Below are 18,720 nucleotides of genomic sequence, written 5' to 3'. Positions count from 1 at the left end.
CAAAATCCATCTTAATTAAGCCATAAAGAAATGGCTCATGGTTACTCAAAGTCAGCTCACTGATCATGATTAAACATACATGGGTTTCGTGAGAAGAGGGGCATGGCTATTCTACTGGGGCCCCTCAATAATCGCTTCCCATTCCAAGGGCTGCCTGTGCTGAAGGTCCTCGAAAGGGGACAGAGGGTTACGTAAGGATGAGGACATCCAGAGTTCTCACTGGCCAGAGCCTAATGTGTAGTGTGAGACAACAGCACTCCAAGGTTTACCCCGAATCCCCCAAAAGGAAGGCATGAAGAAAATGAGGACCTCTAGTCCATGCCATGCTCTCTTCTGGGTCTTACTTGCTGTAACAATTCTGCTCTGTTTCATTCTGCTATAGGGTTTATGCCCTTTTCCTTCAAACTTTCCCTCTAGTTGCCCCTATGACCCCTGGCCTGAACATAAACCTACAGTTGAAGGATGGACTCCCATCCTGTTTTCCCCAGGTGCATACAAATACCAGGCAAGCCACCAAACACAGACTTCCGACTCCAGTAGGGGAATCTACCTAAGCCTATGTAAATATCCCACTGGGGGCCCAAGCTGGAAGCCTTGATCCAATGTCTTCTGCATTAACTTCTGCTCCCCTTTCTTAGATCCCATGAAAGCCAGCTCTTGTCTCAGCTCGTATGCACAACATCCAATCCCGCGGGAAGGTCTGTGCCCCTCGCTGCTCCTCAATAAACCGTCCTCACCTGTTGACCATCAAGTCAACTATTCCTTTTCCGTTCTCCATTCTTCCTTACAACAGTCACCCCACCGCTCCACTCTGCCATGCTCTTATTTGGATATTGTCTAGCACCTTCAGCTTCCTTGTCTGCTCCCATAAGAGACGGGCAAGTCTTCAAGGTGCGGGATCTTTGCTTTATTTAATAAAGCACCCCAGCTGAGTGTTGGTGGCACACGCCTGTAATTGTAGCTACTCAGGAAGCTGAGATCTAAAGATCCCAATTTGAAGCCAGCCAGAGGAAGACAAATCCTAGAGACTCCAATTTCCAATCAACTAGCAAAATGCCAGAAGTGGAGGTGTGTGGCTCAAGTGATACAGCCTTGAGTGTAAAAACTAAGAGGGAGTGTGAGGCTCTGAGTTCAAGCTCCAATACCAGCACACACACAACAACAATAACCCGAAAATACCCGAATGGTGGCTGGTGTAAAGAGAAGGGTAGTCTCTTTCAAAGGAAATGCTCCTTTGGGGGTATCTCCAGGGGTCCTGGCGCTGACCCTGAGCTTCTTTTGCTCAGGGCTAACACTCTACCACTTGAGCCACAGCACCACTTTCAGTTTTTTCCATGTATGTGATACTGAGGGATGGAATCCAGGGCTTTGTGTGTGCTAGGCAAGCACTCTATCACTAAGCCACATTTCAGCCCTTCCCATCTCTTTTTTTTTTTTTTTTTTTTTTTGCCAGTCCTGGGCTTGAGCTCAGGGCCTGAGCACTGTCCTTGGACTTTCTCAAGGCTAGAGCTCTACCACTTGAGCCTCAGCACCACTTCTGACTTTTTTCTATGTATGTGGTACCAAGGAATCAAACCCGAGTCTTCATGCATGCTAGGCAAGCACTTTAACCACTAGGCCAAACTCCCGGCCCCCCTTCCCATCTCTTTTATGGGTATTTCTAGTTGTGGGGTGCAGGGTGCTGGACCTGTGCCTAGTCCTAAATTCCTCAGTCACAGGCCACTTTTTTGTTGTGGTGGTTACTGTTGTTGTCATGGAGCTTGGACTCTGGACCTGGGCACCGTCTCTGAGCTCTGTAGCTCAAGGCTACTGCCTTATCTCTGAAGCCACAGTGCCAGTTCTGGTTTTCTAGTGGTTAATTAGAGATAAGAGTCTCAAGGTCTTTAGTACCTGGACTGGCTTTGAACTGTGATCCCCAGATCTCAGCCTCCTGAGTAGCAAGGATTATAGGCGTGAGCCACCGTGCCTGGCACACAAGACTACTTGTGAAGAACTTCAAGAGTCTGTCTGATCTGAAGCAGCAGCTGGAACTCCTCCCCCACACCTGGTTCCTAGAACCTCTCCTGATGGCCCAGGGATGCCCAGGGAAGGTCCTTAAGGGACCAGTTGTTAAGTGACTGACTGCATGTGTTAAGTGTAATGTGTGCTTACCATTTACTTGGTGAATCACTTTAAGTAAATGCTAAATTCCAAACTGATTTCTCAAGTCAGTTAATGTTTGCTGGATTTTTTGCAGCCACTGGTGTTTGTTCAGAGAGTCAGGAGCAATAGCTAAAGTAATAAAATACAGAGTAGGGAGCCAGAAATCCTAGCTACGTAGGAGGCTGAGATCTGAACTCAGGCACGAAAAGTCCATAAGATTCATCTCCAATTAACCACCAGAAAAACGGAGGTGGCACTGTGGCGCAAAGGGTAGAGTGCTAGCCTTGAGCTGAAGAATTCAGGGACAGCACCTAGGTCCAGAGTTCAAGCTCCACAACCAATAAAACAAAACAAATACAGAGCAGGGAAGGTGAATCTGCAGGTGAAGCAGCCAACACTGTGTGAAACACACCAAGGCACCATCCTGTGTTTCCACCTGACTGCTCAGAATTGGACAGAACTCAGGGACAGCACCCAGGGCCCACAGTTCAAGCCTCACAACAGACTAAGAAAAAAAAAAACAAAAAACCCCAAAAAGGTACAAAGCCATTTTCCCAGACCCCACGTGACAGCCTGCAGCCTCCTCTTACCTCATGAAGCCCAGGAACACCAGCAGGATGAGGCTCACAAGCCACCCAGCAGTGGCAAAGGCCTTGGGCATGGTGAGGGCACCGGTGCCCACGATGAGGTTAAACATGTACACCAGCCCAACCTGGAATTGACAGAAGTGACATCTAAGTCCAGAAATCAATCCACCTACGTAGAATTAACCTCAATAGATTGGTGAGTGGCTAAAAGTACATTAGGGTATGTGTTAAGAGTAATAGTCCGTGTTAGAGTCTTGTGCTGGTTAGGGTTTGTGTTTACAGTTGGGGTATGCGTTGGATGATGTTAGGGTTAGAGTTTGGTTATGTGTATGGGGTGGGGTTAGGGTTAGGGTTAGGGTTGGAGGCTAGGGGTTGGGACAGCACAACCTCACAGTGCTTCCCAGACCTTCAACATGGAGGCAGGCAAGGAGAGAGAGGGACACCCAGGTCCTTAGGTGTCAACAGGTAGCAGGTATTTAATCATCAAAACCATGGGATCTGTTAGATCTTGTCAGTTTTAGGCTCCACTGCTATGGTCATCCTTTCTGACTACTCAAAGCACTGACACAGATGTCAGCTCTGCTCAGCTAGGCTGAGGTCTTCCTGAGAATAGAATGTTATGGGCACAAGAGAAAACCCAGAACATTGACCTCCAAGACACTTCTCTGAGACTGCCCGTCACATGACTCAACCTCTTGCCCTCCCTGCCTTTTGGGACATTGACAATCATGCTTCCTTAACTTTACCCCTTACCCTTCACCAACTTCAGGGCTTAACAAACTGAAACAGGTTGGGTACTGATGGCTCTTGCTTGCAATCCTAGCTATCTCAGAGGCTGAGATCTGAGGTTCCTGATTCAAAGCTAGCTCCAGCAGAAAAGATACTTAACTCAAACTAACCAGTAAAAAGTAAAAAGTGAAGGTATGGCTCAAATGGTGAATTGCCAGCTTTAAGGGAAAAAGCCAAGTGAGAGTGTGAATACTGGCGCAGTACTGGCATATACTGAAATAGAATTCACATGCCATAAATTTTCTCAGTACACATTTTTCTTAGTACAGATGTAGTGGGTTTAAGTAACACAAGGCTATAAAACCGGTACCCCCACCTAATTCTATTTTATTGCCCCTGAATAAACCCCATTTCCGTTACTCTGGCATATATCCCACAACAAACTGCAGGGTGATGTGTCTGGTCACTGACTCCAGATTTCAAACTTCAAGTCTAACTTGCCTATCTCGACCCTAGCTCATCTAATTATAACTATTTCTTTCATCAGGATCTCAACTATAAAATTATTCTCTGACTTGAACCCCAGCTCTAGTGCCCATGCCTCCATTCTACCTTCTACCTCTTCAGAGAGACGCCTACCCATACTGGGTACCAGTTGTCTTCATATCTTGGTGTGAAGTCATCTGATTATAGGAGTGTGCATAGCCTGAGTCTCTCATCCTCTCCCTCTCCTGTTCTCAACTTTCCATCCCTCTGCCTAGGACAAGGGCCTGCTCTCCTTCCTCCATGAGCCAAAGCTGCCAAAGACTCCCAGTGTGTTTTCTTTGCAGCAGAAGATGGTCACATAACAAATGAGGGGGTCCTTCACTTGGATATGGCAGCACCTAATTATACTTATTTTTGGCCCCTAGCACTTTCCATAGTAACTGCTCCAAAGCTCATTCTTTAAGCTCTCAGATGACAGCACTATCTGCTACTTGATCGAAGTACTGAGGCCAGGTGATATGTGTTCCCAAAGCCATACTCCTTCCTTTGTCAAAAAATCACAGGGAACTACCCGCCCCCTCCCCAAAGGTAATAAACTAGTCACTAAATGGACAAAGGAGCTAAAGAGAGACTTCTCAGAAGGAGAGGTAAAAATGACAAAGAAACACATGAGGAAATGTTCATCATCCCTGGCCATAAAAGAAACAATTCAAAACAACCCTGAGATACCATCTTACCCCGGTTAGACAGCAAATTCTGGAGGAGAAGTGGAGAAAAAGGAACCCTAATACACTGCTAGTGGGAATGTAAGCTAATACCACCAGTCTGGAGGTTCCTCAACAAAACTAAATGTAGACATTCCCTATGACCCAGCCATACCACTCCTAGGCATATACCCTGAGCATCATGAACCAGGATACAAGGACACTTGCACTGGATCATGTTCACTGACGTACTATTCACAATAGCCAAGATACGGAAACAACCCAGGTGCCCCACAAGAGATGAATGGATCTAAAAAATATGTTACCTATACACAATGGAATTTTACACAGCTATTAGAATGGAGATAATAATGGAATTCTCAGGGAAATTAATGGAACTAGAACAAATCATTTTGATTCAGGCAAGCCAAGATCAGACAAACAAACAGTACATGTTCTCCCTGATATGTGGAAGCTGGATTTAAAACACAATGGAATACAATAAAGTATATAGGATTCTAGATACCCATATACAGTGAGACCAAAAGACAGGAAAGTCTTAGAAGGAAAGCACCAAATTGTAATATTCAAGCACCTCTTTATATGTATATAAAATAATCTATATACTGAAATGAACTCCAAAGATAAGGAAACAAAGGATCTTTTCTTAATTTGTCCTACTGTTTTTAGATGACTCTATATTCTTTTTTTGTCAGTTGTGGGTCTTGAACTCTGGGCCTGGGCGCTGTCCCTGAGCTCTTCAGCTCAAGGCTACCTACCTCTCTACCCCTGGGCCTGAACATTGTCCCTGAGCTCTTCAGATCAAGGTTACTGCCCTACCCCTGGAGCTACACTTCCCCTTTTCTAGTGATTAATTAGAGATAAGAGTCTCCCGGACTTCAGTGCCCGGGCTGGCTTTGAACCTCGATCCTCAGATTTCAGCCTCCTGAGTAGCTAGAATTACAGGCTTGAGCCACCATGCCCAGCTATTCTTTTTGGGGGGGCAAGGGGTGATCATGGGGCTTGGACTCTGGGCCTGGATCCTGTCCCTGAACAATTCAGCTCACTTCTACCATTTTGAGCCACAATACCACTTCTGGTTTTCTGGTGGTTAATTGGAGACAAGAGTCTCACAGTCTTTTGTGGCCGGGCTGGCTTTGAACTATGATCATCAGATCTCAGATTATTTAGCTTATATATGGTAGATACACATGCCCATCTGAGGGAAGGGCATGCGGGGAGGGCATAGAATCAGTAGAGAACAGATAGAAATGTGGAGCTAGATGCACTAGACATTGATGAAAGTGAACCAGGCAACTTGTGGATGGAGATGGGAGACTGGAAGTGGGAGAGAATGGGGTAACAGATAATACTAAGCAAAAGGAAAGAAATGTACTTATCATCTGACATATGTAGAGGTAACCCTATTGAATATCACTTCTAAAATAACAATAATGTAATAATAATAATAATAATAATAATAATAATAATAATAAAAAGATCACAGTGCCAGCTTCTTTCTTTGAGGCACATGTCCTTCCTCCTTGCTGAGGTCAGCTTGTGTCTGAACTTCTGAACTCGTCCCACCCTGTAATTCTCTCTTCCCACTAGCTCTACCGCTCTGCCTACAAATTCCTTGGGAACTTAAAACATAGCCCTTTCTTGCTAGGTGCTGGTGGCTCACATCTGTAATTCTAGCCACTCAGGAGGCTGAGAACTGAGGATTACAGTGCAAAGTTTTCTAGGGAAATTAAATAGTATAAGAGGAATTTATTTTATTTTGCCAGCTCAGGGCCTAAGGACTGTCCTTGGGCTTTCTCAAGGCTAGAGCTCTACCACTTGAGCCTCAGCACTACTTTTGGCTTTTTTTTTCCTTTTTCTATGTATGTGGTATGGAGGAGTCGAACCCCAGTCTTCGTGCATGCTAGGCAAGCACTCTAACACTAGACCAAACTCCCGGCTTGAGAGGAATTTTTAACTTCAGAAAACTCACTGAAAGCCAGGCGTGGTGGTTCATGCCTGTAATCCTAGCTGCTCAGGAGGCTGAGATCTGAGGATCTCGGTTCAAAGCCAGCCCAGGCACTAAAGTCCAAGAGACTCTTATCTCCAATTAATTACTAAAAAAGGGGATGTGGGGCTGTGGCTCCAGGAGCAGGGTGGTAGCCTGGAGTTGAAGAGCTCAGGGACAGCACCCAGGCCCAGAATTCAAGCCCTACAACAGACAAAAACAAAAACAAACTCACTGATTTGGGGTGTGAAAGTTCAAGGGCCTATTATAGATCAGAGGCCTACTATAGGTTCAGAGAGGCTCAGTCTGGAAACTGTTGACATTTGAGGTCAGGTTATTCTTTGGGTAGGGGGTGCCATCTGGGCATTTAAGGATGTTTAGCAACAAAAGTGGCCTATGGTTGCTGAAGTGGTTGCTGATAGCTCCACTATTCTTCTACCAATGGTGTCTCTGAACTCTACCAGATGTCTCCTGGGAGGCAAGATCCTCACCCGCTGTGAACCACTGCTGAAATAGGTGTCCAGAAGAACCTCAACTAAATCTCAGTGAGGAAGAAGCTTTAACAACTCCATAGAGAAATTAATTATTGATAAACTCTTTGAAGTTGGGAGAAGAAATGAGGAGTCACATTTGCCTTGCTTTGTGGTTATCTTTTAGTTCCAAAGCAAGCATTGTGTGCCTATTCAGGATCAAGGAGGACTTCTTTACCCTTTGGAAGGCCTCAGCAGTCCTGGAGGGCTTTAAATCCCCTTTATCTTCAGGAAAAGTACACAGTAAGGTCAGGTCAATCACAAGATGTAGATAAAGGAACACCTCTGAGACTAGCCACAGGCTGAGTCAAGAGGAGCTATGAGGAAGAAGAGGAAGGAGGCATTGTCCTCTGCAGGTCATGTGATAGCTCTAAGGGGCCAGCCTCCTAAAAGGGTGGCAGGAAGTAGAGGAATAGGGCCCCGTTTCAGGGACTGACTCTAGTGCTTTCATGGCAAGAACAAGGTCTTGAGTTTAATCTCCAATAGTAGGGGGAGAAAAGATTCTATCAAAGTCTTCATAGACAAGACTTATGTATGCAGGCTGAAAAGCTTCCTCCAATTCTCCACTTTTCCTTTGTGAAGGTACAGCTTCTTGCTTCCTGGGACACTGCCCTGGCTCCTGGGCTCTAGGAAGGAAGCTCAGTATAGCATTTCATCTGCCTCAACTTCAACCCAGCAACGCATTCCAGATGTGCAAGAAGCTGTGGTCACAAGTCTCTCTCTGGAGCTTCTTCTTGGACAGATCTCCACAGCCATGTATAAGCTCAAGACAGGATTTAAGGATACAAAAGCAGTGCTCTCTCTGCCAAAAGCAACAGCAATGATTTTTCAGCAAGAACCAGCCAGCAGATCTTGTATCTTGTATCCTGATCACAGTCACCAACTACCTGGGGTCTCCATAATGGGAAGATATGCCTGCCCTGGACAATTCATGGTGACACAGGCAGGCCTAACTGACATTCTTTTTTTTTTTTTTTGCCAGTCCTGGGCTTGAGCTCAGGGCCTGAGCACTGTCCTTGGACTTTCTCAAGGCTAGAGCTCTACCACTTGAGCCTCAGCACCACTTCTGGCTTTTATCTATGTATGTGGTACCGAGGAATCGAACCCGGGTCTTCATGCATGATAGGCAAGCACTTTAACCACTAGGCCAAACTCCCGGCCCCTAACTGACATTCTTATGTCTATCAATCACTACCCTTGAGAAGGTAGTAACTGCTTGGCTATTTCAAAGACTTTATATAGAATAAGATAGGCAAGCAAACAGCCACTCCTGGAAGGGAAAATAATTCATCATGGGGCAATTTTGCTAAGAGAAGGCTCCTCAGGCTGAATTATACAAGCCCAAAGCATCAACAAGTACTTATGTGCTGTGCTGAGTCGGCCTATAGGAGATTGTGGGCACAATGGATGATAAATCCTTCTAGTCTTATAGGAAATCAGGAAACATTCTCCCAGGATAGTACATTAAGAAATCCTTAGGTCAGTTGCCAGTAGCTCACACCTGTAATCCTAGCTACTCAGGAGGCTGAGATATGAGGATAATGGTTCAAATCCAGTCCAGGCGGACAAATGAGACTCTCATCTCTAGTTAACCAGTAAAAAGCTAGAAGTGGAGCTGTGTTCAAGTAGTAGAGTGGTCACGTTGAACAAAAAAGGCTAAGGAACAGCACCCAGGCCCTGAGTTCAAGCCCTGATACTAGCACCAGAAAAACAAACAAACGTACAAAAAACAATTTAGGAAGAAAATGCCCTATCCTCTCAAAATTCTGACCATTACCTGCTGGCTAGCACCACCTCATCCCCACCTGGATAAACTCCTCACTTGCCAGATGAGAAGACAGAAGTTGTTTATGACATTTGCCTTGAGGTGATCCTGGCACAAAGATCCTTAACTAACTGAAACAAAGGAAATGGCGGCAAAAGAAAAAAGCAGAGCAGAAGCCTATATGCCCAACTGCCTTAGCTCCTGTGGATATAGGCTGATCTATGAAATGACTACTTGAATGACTGGAGACACAAGAAACGGGAGGGTATCAAAGTGTTTTTCTTCAGAAACTCAGTTTTTTAAATGACTCATTTCCTCATTTCTAAGTTTATGGATATTTTAAGGAAAAGCAGAAACTATAGTGACTTTGAGGGGCAGCATGAACATTTTATCTACCGATATGGAGTCTGGGAGCCACTACATGATTCCACAAACAGAAGGGCTACTATTCATTCCATTCCACTCCAGTGTTTATGAGAGACTTTCCCAGTCTCATTACAGAGGTGAAGGAGGCAGTAAGGAACTGCTGTACTTGAATGGCTGAATGGCAATGGCCCAACGGGAAGGAAGGTTTCTTCTAGCTGATCTCAGAAGCACTCTTTTTTTTTTTTTTAAATTTATCACACCGCAATGCTAGACTGTTCTTTCTCCCTAGTAATGGAGTTTGGGGCCTGGGCACTAATTCACAGCTTTTTTGCTCAAGGCTAGGGATCTACCACTTAAGTCACAGCTCCATTTCCAACTTTTTGGTGGTTAATTGGAGGTAAACATCTCACAGACTTTCCTTCCTGGGTTGGCTTCAAACTGTGATCCTCAGATCTCAGCTTTCTGAGTAACTAGGCATGAGCCACCCGTGCCTGGCTACGACCCTATAATTTGCAACACCAGTAAAAAACAGAGGGACTCCCCAGACTAGAACAGTGGGTATAAAGTACAATGGTTTGTTTAAGGCAGTATTCCCTATCATACTCAGTAGCAATGACAATCCACTGTCTTGATTGTTCAAATGATTATCTTTAGCCAAGCAAGAAAATTCTGTAATGTAACAATCATGACCAACTGGATATTGCCAGAAGATAAACTGAGTGTGTGTGTGGGTATGTGGTAAAGGAGTGAGAGGTAATATACACTCACATAGAAATCAATCGTTCTAATTGTCTTAATTGCAGACTCCACCAAACTGCAACTGGAAGTCTCTGTTTCACTGACTCTTTCGCCATCCAAGTCCATAAAAGTTGTGCAATTAAAAAAATTCAGCTGAGGGAAGTGGGGCTTGGCTCAAGGGTAGGATAGTAGCCTTTAGTTAAAGAGCTCACAGACAAAGCTCAGGCAGAGTTCAAGCCCCATGACCCACCCAAAAAAAAAAAAATCAGCTGAGGACCAAAGTAGTTTCAAACTCCTGAGATGAGTAAAATCCTAAGCCAACAGCTGTCAATCACTGTCCAGGGGAAAGGCAGCATCACATGCAAGTATAGCAGCTGGAGATAAATATTATCAAGATTTAGCAAGTTCAGGGGCCAGGAGTTTGCCTAGAGTGCTTGCCTAGCATGCATGAAGACCCAGGTTCAATTCCTTGGTACTGACATACATAGAAAAGAAATCAGAGTGGTGCTGTGGCTCAACTAGTAGAGCACTAGTCTTGAGAAAGCCCAAGGACTGTGCTCAGGCTCTGTGCACCACAAGCCCAGGGGGGGGGAGGGAGTTAGTAGGTTCATTTTGTTTGGCTCTCTGCTTTCTGACAAGCATCTGAACGAATAAACTTGATCCTTATATTCCAAACCATGACAGCAACGTGGTTCCAACAGCCAGAGCCCACCCTCTTTTTTTTTTTTTTTTTTTTTTTAACCAGAATCCAAGAACATCAGGATAATACACACCCCTCAAGCTCTGTGGCAAGCAAACCAGATTGGAAAAGTAAAACTCACATAGGGAGAATAGAGCTCTCCAGTGTCGGTGATATCACCCGCCATCTCCAGAAAGTGGGGAAGGGTGGATAGCAGCGGAAGTTCCTTCAGGGCAGGGCCGGGGGCTGCTGTGGCTCCCTAAGACAAAAGGGTGGACTTTAGCTTTTTGCTGGGCAGAGATGGGGTGGGGAGGGCAGCCTGCCGTCTCCTCACACCTTCATTCTCATCCTTTTGGTCACAAGTTCTTCCTCCACAAAAACTGTCACAAGACTCAGCCATGCGGGAAGGGTCTCCCCGGAAAATGGGAATCTGGGGAATTTCTTATGTCTGTCCTCGTGAACAAGGCACTGACCTGTGCATAGATGTTGCTCGGACTCATTTCTGGGGCTCCCGAAGCCACGGAGTCCCACCCACCACCAGGGTCCCCACTACACACTGGGGTACCTATGCCCGTTTAGTTCCGGAATTGTGAGCTGGTTGCCACCCAGGACAGTTCCAGGCGCTGCACCGATGACAGGGAGCTGAGGCTTTCTTAGGTCACCCTCCAACTCCACTCCTCTCCCCCCCAAAGCCTCTCTTTTGAAACCGGGCCTCCACTCCCAGTGGCGCTCACCTGCCAAGCTTGCTTAAGTTAGGGTTCCCCACCCTCAATCCTCTTCTCTAGATCCTCGCAACCTCTCCCTCACCCTCCCTCCTGGAGACGCCTGGGGTGTCCCGCCCTCCTCCATCCCGCCCCATCCTTCTTCCCGGCCCAACACCTGCAGCACAGGTCGCTCTCAGCCACCTCGGCCGCTGCCGCCTCCTCCGCCAGCTCCTCAGCTGGTGCCGGTGCCAGCGGTCCTGCACCGGCGCCCGCAGCGCGCATGCGCCGATGCTAGAGCCCGCCTTCCCGGCTCGCTCCTAGGGCGGGGCGCAGCGCTCTGATTGGACGCCTTGCGGGGGCGGGGCCTGGATTGAGCCCGGAGGCCTCCGTCTGCGTGGCGGAAGTGGGTGGTCCACCGCTCCGCGCAGGCGTGTAGCGTGGCTGCCGGCCTGCGGTGGGAGCGTGGCTGTTTGGGAGAGGTGGAAGGCCAGTCGTGCTGCCGACCGTTGCTTCTGCCGAGAATAGGCGTGAGCCTGGCAGTTCCTGGGCCCCGAGGAGAGACTAAAGCGCGCTACGCATAGGGGAGGGGTCTGAGAAGTCAAGAGTGGGCCGGGGCACCAGGCTTGGGGCCAGCGAAGAGAAAGGGCTGGAGTCCAGCGGTGAACGCTGCAGTGAAGGTTTGAAATAGTTCAAAGCCGGGCTGAAAGTGGACTCTGGGCACAGTGGGGATGAACCTTGGCGTTTTGGTGATTGAGTTGGATGGACTGAAGTTCTTGGGAATAAACAGAATAGACAGACAGGAATGGCAGTCTAAACTTGGCCCCTGAGTGCCAAGAACTGCTTGATTCTGAAAGCTGTCACAGCGTCGTTTGTTTTGTTTTTAACTCGAGATTGGTGTTCTACCAGTTGATTCACAGCACCGCTTCGGGATTTTTGGTGATTAAGAGATAAGAGCTTCAAGGACTTTCCTGCCCAGGCTACCTTCAAACCATAATCATCCATCCCATCTCAGCCTCCTGAGCAATCAGGATTACAGGGGTTGAGCCACTGGCACTTCTCAGTCAGCTTGGTTCTCTTTCTTAAAGAGTTGGAACCTGTTTTCTCCAGGGTTTGGAAGGAAGGAGGACTCAAGAGAGCCCTTGTCAGCCCCACTGCAGGCAGATGGGCCTGCCTTTCCACCCTAAGTGGGAAGAGAAGGGCCCAGAAATCTTTGTATCTATGCTGTGTCCCCCATCTCCTACAGGTTGCCACTATGAGGCTGAATGAGAACACCATGCTGCTGGGGAAGAGGGTGGTCCTGGTACCCTACACATCTGAGCACGTGCCTAGGTAACCTCCCACCTGGGGGTGTGGGAGAGGGCTTGAGGATGCAATTGTAGTTCCATACAGAGTTGCTAGCTCCCCGGAGCGTAGTAAAGTGGCTCTCTTCAGCACTGCCTGAGCTCAGTGGCAGGGCTAACTCCTGTATGTTTCCTCTGAGAGGAAGAAATATTCAGGAAAGGTGAAGCTGAAGTGCACTCTGCCACTTGAGCCACAGCACCACTTCGGGCTTTTCCTGTGTATGTGGTACCAAGGAATCGAACCTGGGTCTTCGTGCATGCTAGGCAAACACTTTACCACTCGCTAAAACTCCCAGCCCCTAGTAAGGAATCATTTTATGTTAACTAAAAATATGTAGGAAAATTTAAAAAAATAATAATAACATTATGTCCCCATCCAACTGTAAGTATTCCCTGGTGTCAGTGAATATTTTCAGTTTTTAGAGATGCAATATTTGTCTTGAAAAGATCAGCTGATGATTTGTTGTTGTTATTGTTGTTTGCTGGTACTGGGACTTGAATTCAGGGCCTTGTACTCTAGTTTGACTTTTTCACTCAAGGCTGGCATTCTACCTCCTGGGCCACAGCTCCACTTCTGGTTTTTGGTGGTTAATTGGAAAAATGTCTCACAGACTTTTCTGCCTGGGCTGGTATTGAACTGTGATCCTTAGATCCTGAGTAGCTAGGATGACAGTCATGAGCCACTGATCCCCAACCTGACCTAAAAGGGCTCTATCAATGTCTACTGCTTGGAAGTTAGGAATTGAGTCAGTCCTATGATGGACTTAGTTGCAGTTGGCAGATGTCTGGGAGACTGCACAAGTGGTGGGATGTTCTTTACTATAGTTTTCCTTTTGAGGGCCCTGCCAACCTGTCTTTGTGGAGATCTGCCAGCTTTCTTTGCTGAGGTCAGCTGGACCTTGGGAATTTGAGGAATGCTTGGTTTCACACTGCTCCTCCACACTGACCCCCGAGGCAGGGTTGGAAGCCAGACAGATTGAACTGTCCACTCTAGCTGTTCTCTTGTAGGACTAACCTGCCTCAGGTCTTGTGTCTGTGGTCTTGTTTTAGGTCCTGCATATGTAAGGTCAGGCCTTTGCTCCTGCAGGTACCATGAATGGATGCAGTCAGAGGACCTGCAGCGTTTGACAGCTTCTGAGCCACTGACCCTGGAGCAAGAGTATGGGATGCAGCGCAGTTGGCGGGAAGACACGGACAGTGAGGAGCAGGGGTCTTGTCCTTGGCCTGGTTATGGGAGGGCTGAATCCAAACTCAAGTTTTCCTTCTTTCCTCACCCCCAGCTATAGCGCTCCTGGGGTCACAAAAGCATAATGAAGGTGCTAGAAACCCTGAATCCTCATGCTATCTGTAGTGCTTATAGATGACCCTTCTGTCCTTTTCCCTGGCTTGGATTTAAAGACAATGTAGCATTTGACATGTAAGTGTAAACTTAGGCCCAGTCCTCATGTTCCTTGCTATAGTCTAGTGTGATTACTGTTCTTCATGTCTGGTGCTTTTTGTGTGTGTATGCGTGTGTGTGTGCACGTGTACTAGTGCTGGGACTAGTGCCTGGGTGATGCCCCTTAGGGCTTTTTTTTGTTTGTTTTTTTGCTCAAGCCTGGCACTCTTCTAACAGAGCTGCTTTTTGCTAGTTAATTAAAGAGTCTCACAGACTTTCCTGCCTGGGCTGTTTTTGAATGGTGATCCTCAGCTTCTAGGGTTACAGGCATGAACCCCCCCTCCCCCCGCCTGGCTCCCTGGTCTTTGTAAGTACAGATGCTCTGTGGAGAAGGCGGTCTCAGATAAAAGGCACATTAGGAACTTTAAAATGAGCTGAAAGCAGTTGTGGATCCCATTTCTCCTGCCACCTACAGAGACAGTGGTATCCTGCATACTTTGCTTGAATGGGAACACCAGGCCTACCTCTGCCACTTGAGCCACAGCACCACTTCTAGCTTTTCCTGTGTATGTGGTACCAAAGAAGGCACAGGTGGTAATCTTGTTGCCCCCCCCCCACCCCACTTAGAGTGTACCTTCATTGTGCTGGATGCGGAGAAGTGGCAGACCCAGCCAGGCCCCACTGAAGAGAGCTGTATGACTGGAGATGTGAACCTCTTCCTCACGGACCTAGAGGATCCCACCTTGGGGGAAATTGAGGTCATGATTGCAGGTTTGTGCTCTACCTGGTTCAGGCTTCTCCCTCTGGTCCTCAGATCTGCTGGGACTTAATCTCTGAGAGCTCAGACAGAAATTCCATGTTAGTGAGTCAGCTCCTGCTAGGGCATACTCCCTGCCAACCCACAGCCTGGTGGTCCATCCTGGGCTTCTCACTTAGGCTTTGGTATGAACTTAAGCAATATTGTATGAAGTTTTCAAAAATCAGTTTGGGGGGCTGGGAGTTTGGCCTAGTGGTAGAGTGCTTGCTTAGCATGCACGAAGACCCGGGTTCGATTCCTTGGTACCATATACTTAGAAAAAGCCAGAAGTGGTGCTGAGGCTCAAGTGGTAGAGTTCTAGCCTTGAGAAAGTCCAAGGACATCCTCAGGCCCTGCCTGAGCTTAAGCCCAGGACTGGCAAAAAAAAAAAAATCAGTTTGGGGCTGGGAATGTGGCTTAGTGGTAGAGTGCTTGCAGAGCATGCATGAAGCCCTAGGCTCGATTCTTTGGTACCACATACACAGGAAAAAAAAGTGGCACTGTGGTTCAAGTGGTAGAGCGCTAGCCTTGAGTAAAAAACAAGCTCAGGGACAGTGCTCAGACCCTGAGTTCAAGCCCCAGGACTAGCAAAAAAAAAAAAATCAGTCTGTAAGCTAGGTGCTGGTGGTTCATCACTGTAATCCTAACTACTCAGGACAATCTGAGATTTGAGGATTGATGTTCAAAGCCAGCCTGGGCAGGAAAGCTCATGAGGCTCACCCCTAATTAACCACCAGAAAACTGAAATTAGAGCTGTGGCTCAGAGTGTTAGTGCTCTAGCTTTGAACAAAAAGAGCTCCAGGCCAGCACCCAGACCCTGAGTTCAAGCCATGTGACCACCACCGCCACCACCACCAACAAAAACTCAATCGTTAAAGCTGGCAAGGGACTCTCCAAAAATACGTGATCTTTTTTGGCGCTTCCTGCCATATTGTGGGATGACCCCCTTCCGTTTCTGCATCTTATTCCTCAATTATACATGAGTCCCTGTTGCCTCAAGGCAGTCGGGTTCAGTGTTGAGTGAGATTATAGGTTGCTAGCTGGGAGCCCCGGAGTTCAGCCTTTCATTATGGTACCCCCTCTCCTTCCGTGTGCAGAATGCTCACGGTAGTACAGTCCTCATTGGTGCCTGGCTCCTGGTGCCAAACACATGCTTTCTCCTAGAGCCCAGCAGCAGGGGCCGGGGTTTCGGCACAGAGGCTGCTCTTCTGATGATGTCCTATGGTAAGTGAATCTGAACAGACTGGGGCTAGAATGGGTGGGGGGTGGGGTGGATTGGGGAGAAGGGAGGACAGAAGGAAAAGAATGACCAGACTTCAGCTGAGCCTACTTCAGGCCTGAGTTTGGAGGCAGGTGACTGAAAGTAGGGACAGAAGGGCAGGGGGTCAGTAGGGTCTTTCATTCTGCTTCTCTCCAACACTTTTAAAGGAGTCACCAAGCTAGGTCTGACCACGTTTGAGGCTAAAATTGGGCAAGGAAATGAACCCAGCATCCGGATGTTCCAGAAGCTTCACTTTGAGCAGGTACGGACATGAGCGGGAAGATCTAGGTCTAGGTGTTGGGGCTAGCGGGGCTGGAAGAGGGTTTTGGTGGATCATGCTTTCTCTGACTCCCACAGGTATCTGTGAGCAGTGTCTTCCAGGAGGTGACACTCAGACTGACAATGACAGAGTCTGAGCGACAGTGGCTTCTGGAGAAGACCAGCTATGTGGAAGAGAAGCCTTACAGAGATAAGCTGGCAGAACCCCGTTAACAACCACCCATGAGAGTGGGGTATTGAGGCCACTACTCCAAAGACTAAAGCCTGCACAAGGGTGATATGACTGTGCTTTCAGTCCTGCTCCAAGCTGGCAGTCATCTTTCAGGGCTCTTGTAGGCTTTGCCATGATAACCTCTGCCTGGCAATGCTGAGTAATTCTCTTCCAGACAGACTCAAGACTCACTGGGGTACCTGGCAGGAATCCATCTGGAAGGTCACGGTGGAGGTGGGAGTGAGAAGGGTCTGGGGAGCAATGGGGCAGTCCTCTCTGTAGGGATGTCCTGGCTGAGAGTAAAGCACTTGGCTTGGCCAGTTTCTCTGGTTTCCTTTTTGTGTTTGGTGGGGCCTGACTCAGGGTCTCACCCTCGTGTAGATTTTTTTTTTTGCTCAAGGCTGGTGCTCTACCACTTAAGCCACACTTTTACTTCTTGTTCTTTGCTGGTTGTTTGGAACCACAATTTTCATATCTCAGCCTCTTAAGTGGCTAGGATTGTAGGCCTGAGTCCCCTGCTTTTCTCATTCAGCTCATCATACACACTGAACTAACAGTGTGTAGAAGAGCTTGGGGCAGAGCTAGCAGGAGCCCAGTCTCAGTATCAGTTCTGTGCATTTGGGGGTGGTTAGTATGAGATGGTAGCTCAGTCCTGTTGTCCTCCACAGGTCAATGTAACCCAGGGGCTTGATCCTAGAAGGGTAGGTTGACTTGGTGAGGGTAGTGAGTAGCCTACCCACTCTGTAGTCATAGAGTTTTAGATACAGCTTGTGTCAAGGGACCATCCCTATTGAAGAAGCTTAGGGCTTGTTGTGGGCAGAAGCAGAGGCCTCTTATGGTTCCCTCCTGGAGAGGACCTCCCCTGCGTTCTGTCCCTTCTTTAGGCAGCTTCTTATTCCTCTACTTCTGCAGCAGCTGTATCCTTCCTGGCCACCAGGGAGCAGTGGAGGCACAGATTTGAGAGGGCCCAGTGGCTGGCAGTATCTTTTAATAGGGAGCTATGCCAGGTTCCCCTCACTTGGAGAAATACCTCTTGATTCAACTGTTCCTCCTGCCTTATTGCCATCTAGTAGCCATTCAGGAAGTCCAACTGTTTCCATAGAAACAAGTCTTATAGTGCATTTTTGAGGGGTGAAACAGACCTAGACAAGGTGTTTTGGCCCAAGGCCTCCCAGCCCCAACCTGGTGTCTCACAGCCGACTGCAAAGAACACTGGAATCTAATAAAAGGCTGCACTTAAAGTGAAAGATCTGCTTGTTATAGCACCCTCTGCACCTGCTCAGGAATTCCCCTGAGCAAGTTGTCCCTGTCTCTAGCTTCATCACAAAGGTCCCCTGGCCCTTCTCCAACCTAGCAGGTGACATAGGGAGGGACCTCTCAGAACCCCATGGGGTCATCCTTAGGCATGTTCCACCTATGTTGGAGCCTCTTCTAGGAGCCAAAAGGTACAGGCCGGGGTGGGGTGAGGGTAGGCCCTGACCAGCTGAGCAAGGCACAGAACGATAGGTGCTGAGATAAGGGCTCTGGATGGGTCCTTTCAAGGCTGATGGAATCCAAGTAAATGAGCCACGAAGGCCAGATAGTAATTGGCCCATCTCTGAACTCTCAGGGCTCCACCAGTCCTCTCCCTGACCCGCTATCTTCTTTAAGTTGTTCTCAGTGCAAGAACCTGGCTGTGAGAGGTCCCCTCACAGGCTGGGAAGAGAGGAAGTAGTCTGATGCCAATTTCTCTTCCTTCTCCCTAAGTAACTACCATAGAACCTCTTGGCCCTGCAGCCGCAGCTTTTGGCAGGGGATCCTGGCGCACCTCCAGGATCTGGCTCCAGGAATCTGGGGCTCTTGTGGAGGGTCAGGGCATTTCATTCTTGCAAAGCCCCTTCCATCCCACCTTGCCACACAGTATGTCCCCTGCCACAGTTTGTTTTCCTCAGTGCTAAATCAAGGCTCTCCAATCAGGCCAGTGGTAAGAGTAAATGGTGCCAGCTTAGCCTGCTTCCAGAAATCCTGCACCCCACTG

The 18,720-nt window shown here is 47.8% G+C and overlaps 2 protein-coding genes across 6 annotated transcripts in view; one reads left to right on the top strand and one right to left on the bottom strand.

Annotated features, from left to right (window-relative positions):
• Slc38a12 (solute carrier family 38 member 12) overlaps window positions 1-11,696 on the bottom strand; it is a 54,326-nt gene extending 42,630 nt beyond the window's left edge. For both annotated transcript variants that reach the window (XM_090350240.1, XM_090350241.1), the window contains exons 1-3: window positions 11,614-11,696; window positions 10,877-10,993; window positions 2,733-2,854 (exon numbers count right to left, since the gene is read on the bottom strand). In XM_090350240.1, coding sequence (XP_090206366.1) covers window positions 2,733-2,854; window positions 10,877-10,921 — 167 coding nt within the window. In that variant the 5' untranslated portion in view covers window positions 10,922-10,993; window positions 11,614-11,696. The remainder of the gene's footprint in view (window positions 1-2,732; window positions 2,855-10,876; window positions 10,994-11,613) is intronic.
• Window positions 11,697-11,881: 185 nt separating this feature from the next.
• Nat9 (N-acetyltransferase 9) lies at window positions 11,882-17,944 on the top strand. 4 transcript variants are annotated; one of them, XM_090350235.1, is made up of 7 exons: window positions 11,882-12,115; window positions 12,682-12,767; window positions 13,866-13,975; window positions 14,784-14,927; window positions 16,117-16,176; window positions 16,381-16,475; window positions 16,571-17,944. In XM_090350235.1, the coding sequence occupies exons 2-7, from the start codon at window positions 12,691-12,693 to the stop codon at window positions 16,703-16,705; spliced, it is 621 nt and encodes a 206-aa protein (XP_090206361.1). In that variant the 5' UTR covers window positions 11,882-12,115; window positions 12,682-12,690; the 3' UTR covers window positions 16,706-17,944. The 4 variants fall into 4 exon arrangements, with proteins under 4 accessions (XP_090206361.1, XP_090206362.1, XP_090206363.1 ...); XM_090350239.1 differs by having other exon boundaries at window positions 11,905-11,965; XM_090350236.1 differs by lacking the exon at window positions 12,682-12,767.
• The last annotated feature ends 776 nt before the right edge of the window (window positions 17,945-18,720 follow it).

The sequence above is a fragment of the Megascapheus bottae genome, chromosome 17, assembly GCF_031878675.1.
Source record: "Megascapheus bottae isolate mThoBot1 chromosome 17, mThoBot2.hap1, whole genome shotgun sequence".
In the NCBI taxonomy this organism is placed as follows: domain Eukaryota; kingdom Metazoa; phylum Chordata; class Mammalia; order Rodentia; family Geomyidae; genus Megascapheus; species Megascapheus bottae.
This window is presented reverse-complemented; position numbering and strand designations above follow the sequence as displayed.

Coding starts and splice junctions, on each gene's coding strand:
- Nat9 (XM_090350235.1), top strand. CDS start 12,691: ATGAGGCTGAATGAGAACACCATGCTGCTGGGGAAGAGGGTGGTCCTG. Junction 12,768..13,865: donor ACATCTGAGCACGTGCCTAG/GTAACCTCCCAC, acceptor TTGCTCCTGCAG/GTACCATGAATGGATGCAGT. Junction 16,476..16,570: donor AGAAGCTTCACTTTGAGCAG/GTACGGACATGA, acceptor TGACTCCCACAG/GTATCTGTGAGCAGTGTCTT.